Here is a 17,547-nt window from a genome sequence, read left to right as displayed (position 1 = left end):
CCATGATTAGAAAACATTTTATGAACTTCCTAAAGAATGAATAGAAATAGTTAGAAAAATAAGATACCAGTTCAGGGGTTATAACTCTTAACTACGTAACTTAGGAAGAAAGTTGCGTTAGAAATATTAGAGGGCACAGCCAAGCCAAGATGGGCCATAAGTTTCAGATATAAACTTTATCTATTTAATATGGTTTTATATACGTTTTCATTCTTAGCATAGCCAGAGAGAGTGGCATAGGCTGCCGCCCTTTAAGTCAGTGGTCTAAAACGCTGCCTGAAGTTCCAGTGCTTGGCAACACAGACTCCTTTCCTGCCACTCCATACCATCACTCCAGGCAATGCCGGCATTTCCCCAAGGTCCTTCTCACAGCTGCCTTCACCTCCTTGTTTTTCAGGCTGTAGATGAGGGGGTTCAGCATGGGGGTCACTGCGCTGTACTGCAAAGACAAGATCAAATCCAGGGAGGACCCAGAGGTGGGCACGAGATAACGCACCAAACCTGACCCAAAAAACAGGACCACGGCCACGAGGTGGGAAGAGCAAGTATTAAACGCCTTGCTCCTCCCTGTGGTGGATTTCATGCTCAGGATGGTGGAGACAATGCGGGCATAAGAAAAGAAGACCGGGAGAAAGGTTCCCAGCCCGTGCAGCAAGATGGAGCAGATCAAGATGTCAACGTTGATGGAGATATCAGAGCAAGAGAGAGGAAAGAGAGAGGGCAGCTCACACGTATAGTGGTGTATGGTGTAGGCCTCACAGAAGTCCAGGTTCACAGCCAAGAGCACAATGACCACCGAGCTGAGAGAGGCCAGGCCCCAGGAGAGCAGAACCAGCTTCAGGCAGAGTTCGTTGCTCATTATCTGGCTGTAGAGCAGCGGGTGGCAGATGGCTGCATAGCGGTCGTAGGCCATCATCGAGAGAAGAAAGGCTTCGGTCCCCGCAGTGATGAACACGAAGAAGACCTGAGCCAGGCAGCCGCCTACGGAGATGCTTTTCCTCTCGGACAGGAGGTCCTTCAGCAGCTTCGGTACCGTGACGGACGAGAAGCAGAGGTCCAGGAAGGACAGGTTGCTTAAGAAGAAGTACATGGGCGTGTGGAGGTGGGAGTCAGCCCCGATCACCAGCAGCATCGTCAGGTTCCCCGTCATGGTGAGGAGGTAAATCCCCAGGAAAAGCGCGAAAAGTAGAGCCTCGATCACGGGGTCGTCGGAGAGCCCCGTGAGAAGGAACTGTGTGATGGCGCTGTGGTTCCTCCAGGCCATTTGTGGATGGTACTTCCTTGGAATAAAGCGGAAAGAGGTTACATCTCTGATGATTGTGACCGTGTCCTTTTGGGGGGTCATCCCATCTGGTCCATCCCTCCACTTTGCCTGGACTCTGCTCAGCTATCTCAGAGTATCCCTTGTAGCTGCCCTCCCTTGTATCTCAGTGGAAGTTTCAAACCCTGTTTTGTCTTCTTCGATGGCAGTTCACAGTGTTCACAGACTTCAAGAGGATTCTCTCCATTCCTCACTGGTATTTGCAGGGAGGGTGAGCATCTCTGGGGCCTCCATTTACTAATAGTCTTAGTTTTTTTCCTGCACTCAGTTCAGAAATTTGAAAATGTATAGCACAGGTTTGCAGGGTCTAATCTCTCTCTCCTTTTTGGTTCAAAGTAATTCAATGGCTCCTTACCAGGGCCGACTGACACAGTGCCTGGGGTCACGGCCTTTCAGTGGCAGGTGAAAATATATTTCTATAAGATTAGAAGTAGCTGGGTGCAGTAATGAAGACTTATGATCTCAGCAGTTTAGAAGCTAAGGCGGGAGGATGGCTATGAGTTCCAGGCCTTGGGCTACACATGTATTACTAGGCTAATCTCAGGTACAGAATGAAATGTTACCTCAAAAAAAAAAAAAAAAAAAAAAAAAAAAAGGAAGGAAACAATGGATGTAACAAGACTAATTCAATTGTCTTTATGACACTGTAATAAAAATACAAATTATTTTTATGGGAAGAGGCACCCATAAAGGCAAAGCAGCCAGCATGCATGGACGTCCCAGTGACCTCACGGACAGCACACTGCAGTAGAGATGCACATAGAATGCTTTCTCAGTCGCTCTCTCAGCTGCTTTCAAAGAAAACCCGTGAGTGAGGCAGGAAACCCTCATCCCTGGGATACAGAGTTTTGTTCCTACTTTCCCGTGAGAACCCAGGGGTATGTTGTAATGTCAGCTTGGCAACACGTAAAAAAAATAATAATGACATCGTTTTCCTTCGACTGTGGACTCTGCCTCGCTGGGATCACAGTGATGAGTTACAATTTCTTACTTTCATATCCTTCATCTGCCTTTCATCTTGCAGCCATTTTACTTATTTTCGATATAAAAGTAGATTTGCTTCTTTCTGTGTCACAGTTGGTGTTTTCTAGCACTTTAAATATATCCTCCTTTTAATTTTACGAATCTAAACTTCCATGACCTTTCCAATGTCACCTCAAAGACTACATAGAAATAGCCTATCTTGGTGACTTCCTTCTTCAGCCCACACTTTGTCTCGCTTTAGTCATGGTCTGAATTGTGTTTCTCCCCTCAGGTCAAACATGTATTTCAGTTTCCTTCCCCAGACTGTGATGCAGACCTTACTGTAACAGCTGTCTTAAAGCATCGCTTTCTTTGGTCACTGTCAGCACCCCTTTCCTGTGGGCTCCAGACCACACCTCCCACATTGTCCTGGAAGCCCACACTCTGTGGCATGCTTTGGACAAGAGCCTTGGACCACTTCAGCTGTAATCTCATCCTCTAATCCCTCAACAGCATTAGTTCCCGGCAGAAGGATTGTGGATCTTGTCTGAGGTGACTGTTGCTGAATTTCAAGGATGCTTTCAACAGCAGAGTGAATCCTGCAACATTCTCTGATGCCCTCAGCTTTGGAGAGGTGGCAAACAATATTGCATTAGTTCAGAATAATGTTTGCAGTGTTCTTGTTGTCATTGTATTATTCTTTTCTCATCTGCTATCATTATAATACTCTTACTATTATTATTTTTTTTTAGTTTACTTACATAAACTCTGTCCAAGAAGACCAAGAGTACAATGCTTACGGTAATGGTGATACTAAAAATAACTGAAACCTGATTATGGGCTGTGTAAGGAAGTCACCGTCCTGGGTAAAGATCCTGTTCACTTGCCCCTTGCAATCTAATTTACCAACATTCTGCTTCTGTTTGGTTTCTGTAATCAGCTTCTATGGCAGGTTTCTGCTTTTATAGAAAACTTTTTATCTTGCTTATTCAGGCAGCTGTGATTCCAACCCTTCTATCCTCGCCAGGAGTCTTTAGACAGGTGATAAACCATTAAGAGAATTGTAAATTCTGATATATTAACAAATCTACCAACCTGAGCTTTGGCCCATCTTAGATCCAAGTCTAGGCCACCTTCGTGCCTGGACAAACACCTACCTTTGTGTGCTGGGAGGATAGAGCCAAGGATGAGGAACCACAGGCAGCTGGAGAAGTTACTTTTGAGGATTCTGCACAGATGAAATAGTAAACACCCGTTGAAAGCAAATGCTTTGAAATCCATGTAAGCTAGTCAAGTGGGAGACATTTTCTGTAAGGACTCGGATATTTCAAGGTGTCTGTACATAAAGCTATCCTGAAAATCTCTTCCGTTCTGTTTCTTTTAAAAAGGGGTCTCAGTGCAGGACAGCAGCTGCAGGTTCTGGTGAGAACACTGGGTCCTCTGGAGGACGTTTTTCCTTTGGGGGTCATCCCATCTAATCCATCCCTCCACTTTGCCTGACTCTGCTCAGGTATCTCAGAGCTGCCCTCCCTTGTATCTCAGTGAAAGTTTCAAATCCTGTTTTTGTTTTTTTTGTTTTTTTTTTTTTTTGTTTTTTACCTCCGATCTGTCTCTCAATCCACATTTTGTATGAGAAGACAGAGGCTACATCTCTCATTTGCTTTACAAGTTATTACAAGGATGTGGGACAAAAAGTGGCTTTCTTACACTAGTTGCTTGAAGACATTATTGGAATAAAGGAGCGAGGGGTATGTGTGGAAGGTGAGCTACGGGAAGGTGATGGGAGGTTCTGGGGGCTGAAGACTGCCATTCAGGCTGTAGACACTCGGGGACTTGGCAAGGGGGTGGGCAGGAGGGCTGGCAGCAGGAGGGCTGTTTTCTGTACTGTCCTCTTCTGCACACGCTCACACTTGTGCCTGTGGTGAGCAGATCTGAGGATGGTTTCAGTGACAGCGAAGCTTTAGTGCAGTTCCTCTCACTGGAGCCAGGGTCAAGCTGGGAAACAGGTGGCCCCAACAGACCAACATCCATTTCTATACATTTACTATACATTCACTGCGTTCTAGGGGTCTGCGCTCCTTTGGAGTGAAAGGGTTTATGCTCAGTCTTTAAGGCCTTGCTGTCCTCTGCGGCAATCAGGGAGTGAATAAAAAGACTTTTCTGATAAGGTATTTAAGGCAGCGGGTACAAATAGACCTTTTGGAAACACAGGGACATTTGGGTCCTGTGAGGAGGAGATGGTCTGCCAGGGGTTAGGAGGTGCCCGTCTCTGGCCTAGGGATGAAGGGACTCAGAGGACCAGGATGGACAGAGCCAATCAGGAAGTAGTAAGAGAGGCATGCAGAAAAGGGGAGCAGTTAGCAGCAGAATTAAAGCACAGAAACACGAGGGCACAGCAGGATCAGAGATGGCCACTTACCATTCTCTTGGCTTTTCCCGGAGGAAGTAGTTGCAGTGTTCTGTATTTCTCATCATGACAGACATTTCACAGGAAAAAAAAAATCTTCATATGAGGTAATTCCAACCTTAGGAGTCTGATTCTGCACAAAAGACATGTTTTCTTTTTGGTTTCAATGAGCACAAGATGCTAGGATAATATAAACTTGGGAACTGTGGCTACCTCACAGAACCACGATTATTCTGAGTATCTCAACTTAGAGTGCCATTCTGCAGCGCAGGACCCTGGAGGGAGAGACAAGGGCATTTTCTGCCAAGCTGTTGTTTGAACAATAGGCATGCCTTGCTTTCAAACCGTCTCCAGCAGTTCCAGGTACAGTACCCGACTTCATTTATTTCTTCTGCGACTTGGAATATTCTTGGAGAAGTACTATTTAAGGAGAAAGATTCCCCTAACGGAACCAATGAGAAGGCTCTCTGTGCTTAGGCAGGTACCCAAGGGGAACTGGGCCAGAGCCAGGTTCCCTGAGGTCCCAGCCTGAAGCCGAGCTCGGCTTCCAGTATGCTGAGAAGTTGAGTTTGGAGGCTCAGAGAACAGCCTGCAGGGCAATATTTGAACCTATGATGCAAGGCAATTAGTTAAAGCCTAGAAGTCAGCTCTCAGCAGACTGCGGGTGGTGGAGAAGGAGAAAGAAAGGGAGAGGACTTGAGGAAAAAGACTCAGCCGGAAAACAGGCTTTTTTTTTTTTTTTTTTTCATGGCAGCTTGGGGCCGAGAGTGCCTGCTGGTCGCTGTCAAGGGATCAGAGCTGAGACACGTTACAGACCCCAGGCCATTTTCTAGCGCACATTGTCCTTTCATTACTTACTTATTTTTGAGTTAGAGTCTCAGGGATCCCAGGATGGCCTTGAACTCACACGTAGCTGAGGATGACCTGGAACTTCTGATCCTGTTGCCTCAAACTGTACTGGGATTAGAGGCATGTGCCACCATGCCTGGTTTTATGTGGTATAAGAAATAGCGGCCAGGGCTTTGTTGAATGTCAGGCAAGCAGTCTACCAACTGAACCTTAGCCCTAAGTTTTATTTTTCTGCCCTGAAAAAAATCATTGAGCCTTGAATTTCATTTCAAGTATATGATGTATTTAAAAAAAAAAACCCTCACAGGATTCATATTTTTAAACCTTAAATTTATTTTCAATTTTTACTTAATGGGTTTGGGTGTTTTTCCTGCGTATTGGTCTGTTCCCTGCTTCCATGCTTGGTGCCCAGGGAAGCCAGAAGAGGGTGTTGGACCTGAGGCTATAGATGGTTTTGAGTGTGGGTGCTGGGAATTGAACCCAAGTTCTTGGGAAGAGTGACTGGTGCTCTTAATCACCGAGCCATCTCTCCAGCCCCACATAGAATATATTTTTTAACTGTTTGCCAAAGCAGAACTAATTCTGGCATAAAAACATACTTGGGTTAAAAGACATCTGAAGTGAACAATTTATTATTTGATCAGGGAAGATTCAGCAGTATTTTAATGGAGTTAATACATAAATAACAAACACAGAGACTACATTATCCTGACTTGGACTCAAGTGACGCGGAAATCCGTAAAACATTCATTTCCCCATCATTTCTTCAGTGAGAGGTGAGGACCAGGCACAGTGAGAGACAAAGGATTCCAGAGTGAACAAGTTGTGTTCCTAAAACCAGCCTACACTTTCTTATGTGGAAATAGGCTTTATTTATTTGTTTTTTATGTATTAACTTATTTTTTGTGTTATTGACATCCAATTCACAGACCCACACATGCCAGGCAAACGCTTTACCACTGAACTACAACCCTGGCCCTGGCATACCGTCAAATGTCATCCTTTGAGAGAAGTTCAGTCTAGACTGACTGATTCCTGAGAAGCTGTTGGCTTGTTAGAAAAGACATATCTCCATTCTAGGAAGCAAGCATGTACTAAAGTCCCATGTGGAGTGATTTTGGCTGCGTTTGTAGCATGCTGCTCTTGACTGGCTTGCTGGCTAGTCTTATATCAGTTTGACACACAAACCTGAGTCATCAGAGAGGAGGGACCTGAGTTGAGAAAATGCCTCCATAAGATCAGGCTGTAGGGCTTTTTATTAATTAGTGATCAACGGGGGAGGGTCCACCCCATTGCCGGTGATACAATCCTTGGGCTGGTTGTCCTGGGTTCTACAAGAAAGCAGGCTGAGCAAGCCATGGGGAGCAAGCCAGTAAACAGCACCCCTCCATGGCATCTGCATCAGCTCCTGCCTCCAGGATCCTGCCCTGCTTGAGCTCCTGTCCTGACTTCCTTCAATAATGAACAGTGCTGTGGAAGTATAAGCCAAATAAACCTTTTCTTCCCCAATTTGCTTTTTGGTCATAGCAATAGAAACCCTAACTAAGACAAGTTGGTACCAGCGTAGTAGGGCATTGCTGTGACAGACCTGACCATGTTTTTGGGAAGATTGTGGAAGGACTTTGGAACTTTGGGCAAGAAAAGCCATTGAGTGTTGAGAGCTCTGTGGGATGTTCTGTGGGAACTTGGAAGATAAGAGTGTTGAGAACAGGGCAGAGGATGGAGGCCTGGCTTGTGACGTTTCAGAGGGAAGTTTAAAGACTCCATCAGGGCCACTTGCTAATTTGAATTAAGATCCTGTGGTTCTGGTTAGCTGGGGCTGAAGAATCAGCTGTGATTAACAAGATACAAGAACTACTAATGCGCTGGGTGGTGATGGCCCACGCCTTTAATTCCAGCACTCGGGAGGCAGAGCCAGGCGGATCTCTGTGAGTTAGAGGCCAGCCTGGTCTACAGAGTGAGTTCCAGGACAGGCACCAAAGCTACACAGAGAAACCCTGTCTCCACCCCCACCCCACCCCCAAAGCACCACTAAAGCAAAACTTGACTTTCCTTGGATACTTGATACTGGTCAGCTGGAGCTAAGAAACTAGCGATGATTAAAAAGAGACCAGTATCACTGAGGTGAAATCTTCTAGGAAGTGTGCTTCCTGAGAGCACAGAGGAGCTGTGTTCCAGAGGTGGCCAAGGTTGTACCTCATGCTGGCAGCTGGACTTGGTAATGTGTACGAGTCACCCAGATGGTACTGGTGTTGAAGGCATGAGGGGGTCAGTGAGAGTAGCTCATGCTTGGCACTGTGAGAGGCCGTTGGTGAATGTGCAGCCTCAGTGGCAGTTGAAGGTCCATGCCTGAAGGGGTCATGCATAGGAGCTGAGGCTTGATACCATGAAGAGAGCCTATGAGAGGCTATTGGTGAAAGTGCAGCCCAGTTGCAGCAGAAGAGCCCAGTGTCTTGGAGATGCCAGTACCGTGAGATGACCTCCAAGGACAGCAGCAGTGGTGAGTGGAGCTGGTCAGAGCCTAGAAGACAAGCTGTGTGTGCTGCAGAGGGCAGAGCTGGAGAAGAGACCCCAGCTCCTTGTAGGAGACCAGAAGATGGAGAGTGAATTCTGAATAATTGGACATTGAGCTATTAACACTGTTGGAGTTTGGTTTTGCTTTGTTCAGATTTGGACTGTGCCCTGTGTCTTCTCTCTTCAAGAAGGTATTTAATTTAATTTTGATTTTTACAGGAGTCCACAGGTGAAAGACTTTGAACTTTTAAAAGAGATTTTGGATTTTTAGAGAGACTAGATATTTTATTTATTTATTTATTTATTTTTTTATTATATGGCTCCTCTCCTGTTCTTTTTTATTTTTTTTAAAGATTTATTTATTTATTTATTATGTATACAGGAGAGGGTGCCAGATCTCATTACAGATGGTTGTGAGCCACCATGTGGGTGCTGGGAATTGAACTCAGGACCTCTGGAAGAGCAGTCGGTGCTCTTAACCTCTGAGCCATCTCTCCAGCCCCGAGAGACTAGATATTTTAAAGAGATGGAAATTTCAATGTGTTTGGGTTTGTAAAGACTGTGGGACTTCTAAAGTTATGTTTTTTTAAAAATTTTATTTTATAATTTAATTTAATTTTACATATCAGCCACGGATTCCCTTGTCCTCCCCCCTCCTGCCCCCCCTCCATCTTCCCCCCAGCCTACTCCCCATTCCCATCTCCTCCAGGGCAAAGACTCCCCTGGGATTGAGTTCAACCTGGTAGATTCAGTTTAGGCAGGTCCAGTTCCCTCCTCCCAGGCTGAGCTAAGTGTCCCTGCATAAGCCCCAGGTTCCAAACAGCCAGCTCATGCACTGAGGACAGGTCCCAGTCCCACTGCCTGGATGCCTCCCAAACAGATCAAGCTAATCAACTGTCTCACTTATCCAGAGGGCCTGATCCAGTGGGGGCTCCTCAGCTATTGGTTCATAGTTCATGTGTTTCCATTCGTTTGGCTATTTGTCCCTGTGCTTTTTCCATTGTTGGTCTCAACAATTCTCTCTCATACAAACCCTCCTCTTTCTCGCCAAATGGACTCCTGGAGCTCCACCTGGGTCCTGGCCGTGGATCTCTGCATCCCGTTCCCTCAGTCATTGGATGGGGTTTCTACCATGACAATTAGGGTGTTTGGCCATCCCATCACCAGAGTAGGTCAGTTCGGGCTGTCTCTCGACCATTTCCAGCAGTCTGTTGTGGGGGTATCTTTGTGGATTTCTGTGGGCCTCTCTAGCACTTTGCTTCTTCCTATTCTCATGTGGTCTTCATTTACCATGGTCTCCTATTCCTTGTTCTCCCTCTCTGTTCTTGATCCAGCTGGGATCTCCCGCTCCCCTAAGCTCTCTTTCCCTCGAACCTTGCCCTTCATTACCCCCACTCACGTCCAGGTTGCTCATGTAGATCTCATCCATTTCTCTGTCATTGGGTGATCCCTGTGTCTTTCTTGGGGTCCTGTTTTCTAGGTAGCCTCCCTGGAGTTGTGAGTAGCAGTCTAGTCATCTTTGTTTTACATCTGGTATCCTCCTATGAGTGAGTACATACCATGTTTGTCTTTCTGAGTCTGGGTTACCTCACTCAGGATGATTTTTTCTAGATCCATCCATTTGCCTGCAAACCTCATGATGTCATTGTTTTTCTTTGCTGAGTAGTATTCCATTGTGTATATGTACCGCATTTTATTTATCCATTCTTCAGTTGAAGGGCATCTGGGTTGTTTCCAGGTTCTGTTATTTATGTTTTTTAAATAAATTTATTATTTTTATCTTATGTTCCCTGGCGTTTTGCCTGTATGCACGCTTGTGTGAGGTGTCAGATCCTTGGAACTGGGAACTGAACCTGGGTCCTGGGAATTAACTTGGTCCTCTGGAAGAACAACCAGTGCTTTTTACTGCTAAGCCATCTCTCCAGCCCCGGTCTTTATGTTTTTTATGTGATATCTTGGGGATGAATAAGAAAGGAAGGGTTATGGCTCAATAGTGATGTGTTTGAGTGTCAGGTTGACAAGGGGTCAGTTGTGCTGCCTAGTCCATCAGTTTGACACACAAGCTAGTTATCTGAAAGGAGGGAACCTCGACTGAGAAATGCCTCCATAAGACAGGGCCATAGGACATTTTAAAAATTAGTGATGGATGGACGAGGGCCCAGTCCACTGTGGGTGGTGCCATCACAAGGCTGGTGGTTCTGGGTTCTATAAGAGAGCAGGCTTAGCAAGCCATGGAAAGCAAGCCTGTAGGCAGCTCTCTTCTATGGCCTCTGCACCAGCTCCTGCCTTCAGGTTCCTGCCCTGTTTGTGTTCCTGTCCTGACTTCCTTCAGTATGAACAGTGCTATGGAAGTGTGAGCCAAATAAACCCTTTCTTCCCCAAGTTGCTTTTGGTCATGGTGTTTCGTCACAGCAATAGAAACCCTACCTAGGACAACTGGCATGAAGAAACAGAGCAGGAGGGTAAACAGAGTCAGTGCCTTTGGAACTTCGGGCAGGTTAGGACTTGATGTTTCTCTGTGACAATCAGAGTCACCCTGTAGACTTTGTTGGGGCCAGACAGGAAAAGGGTGTAGGTAGGGGCCACATCTTCTCAAAGCTGCCAGTTAATCCAGAGCAGGTACATCTGAGTCATTTTTCATCTTTCACGTTCTTATGGAAGATTTAAAAATATGATGCAATCAGAGCTAAAACACATTTGAAAACATTTGATCTAGTTTAACTCTTCACTGATTCTAAGTTAGGAAACAAAAGTGATCTAAAATGAGGTAGGTGGCGACAACCTGATTTCCACACTCTAAGTTTCTTCTGATTTAGGTGCAGCAAACACGAAGATATCAGAGTTTAATTTTCTTTTTTTATATTTTGAGACAAGGTTTCTCTGTGTAACAGTCTTGGCTGTCCTGGAACTCACTTTGTAGAGCAGGCTAGCCTCGAACTCACAGAGATTCACCTGCCTCTGCCTCCCAAGTGCTGAGATTAAAGGTGTGCACCACCACTGCCTGGCCAGAGTTTAATTTGTTAATGAAAACAATGCATGGGGATGACGTAATGGATGTGCATGTTTTCAGTGTTTGATTTTTAGTTAATTTTACCAATGTTGGTTTTGTGAATGTATAAGAAATATGCTCAATTTTATATATGTTTCCTTTGAGATAGCACAGTATGTGCAGTTTATAGAATGTAAATTCAGTACCAAATGAGTGGTTGTTGATTCTGTGGAGGTAAAGAGGATAATTCCAGGAAAGCACGTGCAGTGGAAAGTAAAGATTCTCACGGACAGAGCTGTGGGGGAAGTGGCGTATTCATGGATGGTAGAAGTGAAAAGCTCAGTCTTGGGTAGGCTTGTCTTGCTGCCTGGGAAGGACCACCAGGAAGTACAAAAGGCAGAATGTAAGGAAGATGGAAAATGTCATCAAGAGCCCCACAGCTCAGGCAGAGGACAAGGAGCCAAGGACCCGGAAGCACCCCTTCAAGGGTCCCCCTTTGTGATTGCATTCTCTTGTTTGAGTAAGTCTTCTCTGATGTTCTCCACCTGGCCATGTTGGGGTTCACCCACCTGGCCATGTTGGGGTTCACCCACCTGGCCATGTTGGGGTTCACCCACCTGGCCATGTTGGGGTTCACTCACCTGGCCATGTTGGGGTTCACCCACCTGGCCATGTTGGGGTTTATCTTCTGAGCAAAAGAAAGAAGTTAGGACAAGGTGGTAAGTGCAGATGAAGGAAGGCAGTCTGAACATGGCCTGAGTTGAAAGGTTGCCGTATGGTACAGTTACCTGTTTATAACTGTCGTTTACCCTTAACAGTTTCCTTAAAGTCAGACAGTGTGTCTTGATCATCGTCTTTCTATCTGGCTGTGAACCAATAGTTTGTGAACATATGAACATGACTCTGAAGACAGGAGTAAGACTGAGAAATAGAAGTGAAGGGAGATGACTAGTTATTTATTTTTGGAGATAGGTTCTCGCTATATAGCTCTTGAATGCATGACCTTCCTGCCTCAGCCTCTCAAGGGCTGGAATTACAGATGTGTGCCATAGTGCTTGGACAATTCTTATGACAGGACAAAACAGTATGTTTACATCTCTTGAAAGTACTTACAGAAGCAAGTTTAAAGTGTAAACACTTATGTGTTAATTTAAGGTCTGGAGGAGATGGTAAAGATTCATGCAACCCAACACACACATATACAGACAGAGAGACACACGGGGGCGGGGGAGAGAGAGACAGAGAGAGAGACAGAGAGAGAGACAGAGAGAGAGACAGAGAGAGACACACACACAGAGAGAGAGAGAGAGAGAGAGAGAGAGAGAGAGAGAGAGAGAGAGAGAGAGAGAGAGAGAGAGACTGAGGGAGAGGGAGACGGTATAAACCCAGTTTCATAAACTGTTTTTATGATAATGAAATAAAGGGAACCAAATTATGTGTAGATTTCTGGGCATGGAGGAAAATAAGAAATTCTGGTCTTGGGATGGGAGATCCTTGAAAGTTTAAGGAGAAAGAAGGGTAAGAGCTCCTATATTGCTGTGATGAAACATCACCACCAAGGCAACTTGTAGAAGAAAGAGTTTATTTGGGCTTCTGGTTCCAGAGGATCAGAGCGTCTGCTGTTGGAGTGGAGGCACCAGGTGGCAGGCAGGCGCTGGAGCAGAAGCCGAGAGCTCAGATCTTAAACTCCAAGATCTCTGCACGCAGCAGAGAGGAGGAGGAGTAGAAATGGAGTGACTCTTTTAACTCTCAAAGCTCACGGCCAGTGACACACTTCATTCAACAAGGCCACACCCCCTACGCATCCCCAGACAGCACCACCAACTGGGGACCAACCATTCAAATGCTGGAGACTATGGGGGGCGTGTCATTCAAACCACTAAGGGTCAAGCCATTGCAGAGATTTGCATTCTGGGTACTGAAATGGAGAAAGCAAGTCAGTTTTGTGAATGTAATAGAAGAACAAGCGGACAGAGACGCTGGAGTCATAGACTTGGGCTTCCACAATGATGCACTGGGGAATCGGGACAGAAAGGAAGAAAAACTGTAATCGAGTGATGGTGAGGAAAGGGATGAAATGAGGAACGTGGACTTTTGAGAGTCACAGTGCAAGTAAACAGTGAGAAGGTCAAATGGTAGACGAATCCAGAGGACATTAAAATGACCAGGTTGGCACCATTCAGATGGAGTCTGACATTGGAGGACTTTGACCCAGCACCATTAATGCTGGAGTTGGCTGTCAGGTCACTAGGAACTTAGACAGATGGGGGGGGGGGGGACTGTGAGCCCAACACCCGAGTGCAGGGCAAATATGAACAGTGGCAGAGCAAAGCAACGAAGGCAAAAAAGGGCGCGTTTTAGGAATATCCTCTCAGGTTTTGGGCTCACGTGTACCCGGATCTCAGGAGCCAGTCTCCACGCTCTTCGGGACCCACAGATCACAGCTCTCAGGCTCCTGCTCGCAGTGACTAGCTGGAAGTGGGCATCGGACTTCCTTAGCCCAGCCTTTGGCAGTTTCTCTACTTGAACTTCATGATTCTGCCAGCATTTCTGCCTTTTTTCTTCATCCATTAGCACGCCCAACCACTTCCGCTTTAAAAATGAATCCCTCGACCTTCGTACCACTTATTGATACTTTTTATGTCTATTTACCGAATACCCTGGAGTCTGGCTTCTACTTCACTGATACTGACAGTTATCTTACTTTTACACATGTCTGGAAAAAGATTATTTCAGAGTGTGAGGAACCAGCTGTGGGTGTGAACAGCTGTGGGTGTGAACAGCTGTGGGTGCAAACATGCCAGGATAAAATCGGCTCAAGCACATTCTCTTGAAGATGGATCACTAAAGTCTCACTTGTTGTTAAAAATCTTTACAACCAAATTTAGATTTCACAAATGATGATGACTCTGTCTCAATCCTTTTAGAGATTGAATTGACTTTCTCCCCTAAACCCTCTCCTCTATGCTCTGTGGGATTTAAACCTAGGATCTCATGCATGATCCAGTTAACGTGGTCCAATTAACAAAACATCTTATTAAGGTATGTCTGACATGTAAAATGCTGTACATGATCGGTTTGGAGATGTGTGAACTCATAAAACTATCACTATAGTTGATGTTATTAGTTGTACATAAATCTGTTCATTGCCTCCAAAACACTTAAGCATACTTAACACAATTCCATACAGGCATTAAGGTAAGACCTGCTGTAAGGTGGACAGACAGAACTTATTCATATCTTATATTATTGGGAGCTGCTGGTAGCAAAAGGCCATGGGAGTGTACAGCAGGGGATAGCTAGTGTTTAAAAGGTCAACCTATCAGAACCAAGGGTTCTGGTAAAGGACTAAGCCATCACACAAGGTGTGTTGGAGTTATTGCCTGTTGAATGAATTGGCTGTTTCTTGTTGTAAACTTCTTGTGCAATAACAGCTATGATATCTCCCCATTACCACGCATCTTCATGTAATGTGTATATGTAATCTCATGACTACATCTCAATCTGATGGGCACATATATCTGTGGGAGGTCAGGAAGATGACTTTTCATTTAGCTGTATAATTTTGATATATGGAAAATATACTAGGATATTCTTTATAGCCAGATCCATTGTCCCATGATATGGTAGACACAGTCTGCTTTGTTCCTTTTGCTCAGACTACCACAGAAAATAATAATCTCTCCTCAGTCTAACACAAACTGCATGCATTTAGCTCATTTTTACCTCAGAGCAAGTTCAAATTAGACTAAAGGCTTTTGTTAATAAATCATTTAAAAAACTTTACAGTTATGCACAAGGTCAGAGTCTCAGGTGTCTCGCCAAGGTTACTAACACAAAACACCCTGAGAAAAGTCTGCCAATTCTTCGCTTGCCAAGTCTGCTGATGAAAAGCTATGTCTCAGTTTGTTGCACTGGGCACTGTGCCCCCTCCTTCTGGTCCTGAGACCTTGGAACCTCATGTTACCATGGCAATGGCTCTGCTCCTTGTTGTCTATTCTAGGAATGTGCTATGACCTTGAGGGTTTTGAAACTTTTCTCAGAACTTCAAGGAATCTCCTGTTAGAAATGTAAGGAGTCAGTCAAGAGAGGAGTTAAGAATGAGAGCTGAAAAGAAGCTGTAGATTTAGAGAAGCTGTAGAACAAAGAGAGCAGCAGAGAGATGAGGAAGCTTACTTAGAACAAGAAAGTGGATGGACTGAAAGAGCACAGTGTGCGTAGATTTATGGATATACCCTTAGATAAGTAGATTTATTCATAGATAAATAGATTTCCCAGCTGGCTGTAGATTCTTCTGGGGACTCTGGGAGAAGGTTATTTGGGGCTGGACCCCAACTGCTTTCATTAATATATAAAAAATCTTTGTACCCTTTAACAGCAACTCCCCATTTTTCTTACCCAGTCTGGCCAAAAGTCTCACACCTGCCAGTCTTTCTGCTTCTTTTCCCAATGCAGCAGCAGTTTTTCTGAGCCTACTGTATTTCACAAAGTAGATTGTCCCTCAGGCATAGCCACGTTGTTGCCTTAACTAGGATTCCCTTCTTTATGAAGGCGGAATATTATTTCATTATTGTGTGTGTATGTATGTATGTTTTAGTTTATCTGTATGTGGGTATGTACCTATTCCCGTGCATGCATGTGCATGACTGTGAATGTATGTGGAGGCAGAAGTTGAGATAGTCTCAACCTGAAGCTTGATGGTCTCTTCTAGGTTAGCTCCTGGTAAGTGCCGAGGATCTGCCTGTCTCTATGCCTATCTCCCAGTGCTGGGCTGGGCTTACAGCCATATGACGCAGCTCCTAGATGGTACGTGGGTCCTAGGGAATCACTTTACTGGTTGAGCCAACTTTGTACTCTGTGTGTGTGTGTGTGTGTGTGTGTGTGTGTGTGTGTGTGTGTGTATGTGATGCACGTGCACATGTGTGCATGCATGCACACATACACACTCTTTGCTCATTCGTCAATATGTATTTAGGTTGTTTCTGTGTTTTGGCTGCAGTGAACATATGAATGTGTTTTTTAGATACTTATTTGAATTCCCTTCAGTAGATAACTAGAGGTGTGTGTGTGGGGGCACTGGATTATATAATACTTGTATTTTTGTGTATGTGAGTGTTGTGCCTGCATGTAGGTACATGCATTACATGCATCCAGTGCCTGCTGCACCATCTGCCTTTGCTTTCTTGGTGTCTTCCACCCCTTCTGGCTCTTACACTCTTTCCTCCTCCCCTTCTGTGAGGTTCCTCAAGTTCTGGGAGGAGGGATTTGATGGAGAGATCCCCTTAATAGCTGAGTGTTCCACGGTCTCTCACTCTCTGCATAGTGTCTGGTTGTGAGTGTCTGCATGCGTTCCCGGCTCCTGCAGGAGGAAGCTTTTCTGATGATGGCTGAGCAAGGCACTGATCTATGAGTGTAGCAGAATAGCATCAGGAGTCGTTTTACTGTAGGGGCGAAGGCTCTGTGTAGGCACCAGCTCAATGTCTCTACGTTCATTGCGTTGTCTGGGTGTTGTCTTCAGCAACGGGGCCTTGCTGTCAGTCATGGAGAGCGACCTGTTGTCTCACCAACAGCCTGGGTTGTCTGGGCATCCCCATGGGACTCCTTTGACCAACAACTCAGTTAGATGCAACTAATCCTGGAAGCTTCATTTGGGGACGAGAGACGGCCAGTGGGAACTCTGTCTCCCCCATCATCTGGCTATTTCATTTAGATCACCTTCATGTATGTGTATCTTTTAGGAAGCTCCTACTATATTCTATCTACTACCCCTCAAGTGCCCCTCAATTCCAGCTGTCTCTCTTCATATTTTCCCCTTGTCCCCCTTCCTGGACCCCTTCACTCGATCCTCCCGTTCCAGCCCCCCATCCAACCTCATCTATTTACTTTATTTCACTTTCCTAACAAGATCTATCTGTCCCCACCAGTCTCTTACTCTATACTTAACCTCTATGGTTTATGAATTGTAGCTTGGTTGTCATTGACTTAACAGCTAATATCCACATATAGGCAAATACATACCATATTTGACTTTCTGGGTCTGGGTTACCTCACTCAGAATGATTTTGTTTTTAGCTCCATTTATTATTATTTTTCTGGTTTTTCAAGACAGGGTTTCTCTGAGTAGCCTCAGCTGTTCTAGAACTTACTCTGTAGACCAGGCTAGCCTTTAACTCATAGAGGCCTGTCTTTGAGTGCTGGGATCAAAGATGTGTGCCACCATTGCTGAGCTGGTTCTACCTATTTACCTGTGAATTTCATTCTTTTTAATGGCTGAATAATATTCCATTGTGTAAATGTACCACATTTTCTTTATCCATTCTTCTTTTGAGTGACATCTAGGTTGCTGCCAATTTTTAGATATTATGGAGGGAGAAGCCATGAACATGGTTGAGCAAGTGTCTTTGCAGTAGGATGAAGCATCCTTTGGGTATATACCCAAGAGAGGTATAGCTGGATCTTGAGGTAGACAGATTCCCATCTTCCTGAAGAACTGCTACACTGATT

General features: G+C 45.0%; 1 protein-coding gene across 1 annotated transcript; it reads right to left on the bottom strand.

The window, feature by feature from the left end:
* Positions 1-328: 328 nt before the first annotated feature.
* Positions 329-1,264, bottom strand: LOC128116335 (olfactory receptor 8S1-like). The gene has a single exon (XM_052747509.1). It carries the CDS (start codon positions 1,262-1,264, stop codon positions 329-331), a length of 936 nt encoding a protein of 311 aa, XP_052603469.1.
* Between the last annotated feature and the right edge of the window lie 16,283 nt (positions 1,265-17,547).

Source organism: Peromyscus californicus, unplaced genomic scaffold (assembly GCF_007827085.1).
Source record: "Peromyscus californicus insignis strain IS unplaced genomic scaffold, ASM782708v3 Scaffold_20__1_contigs__length_68692818, whole genome shotgun sequence".
Lineage (NCBI taxonomy): Eukaryota > Metazoa > Chordata > Mammalia > Rodentia > Cricetidae > Peromyscus > Peromyscus californicus.
Note: the sequence above shows the minus strand (reverse complement) of the source record. Positions and strands in the feature narration are given on the sequence as shown.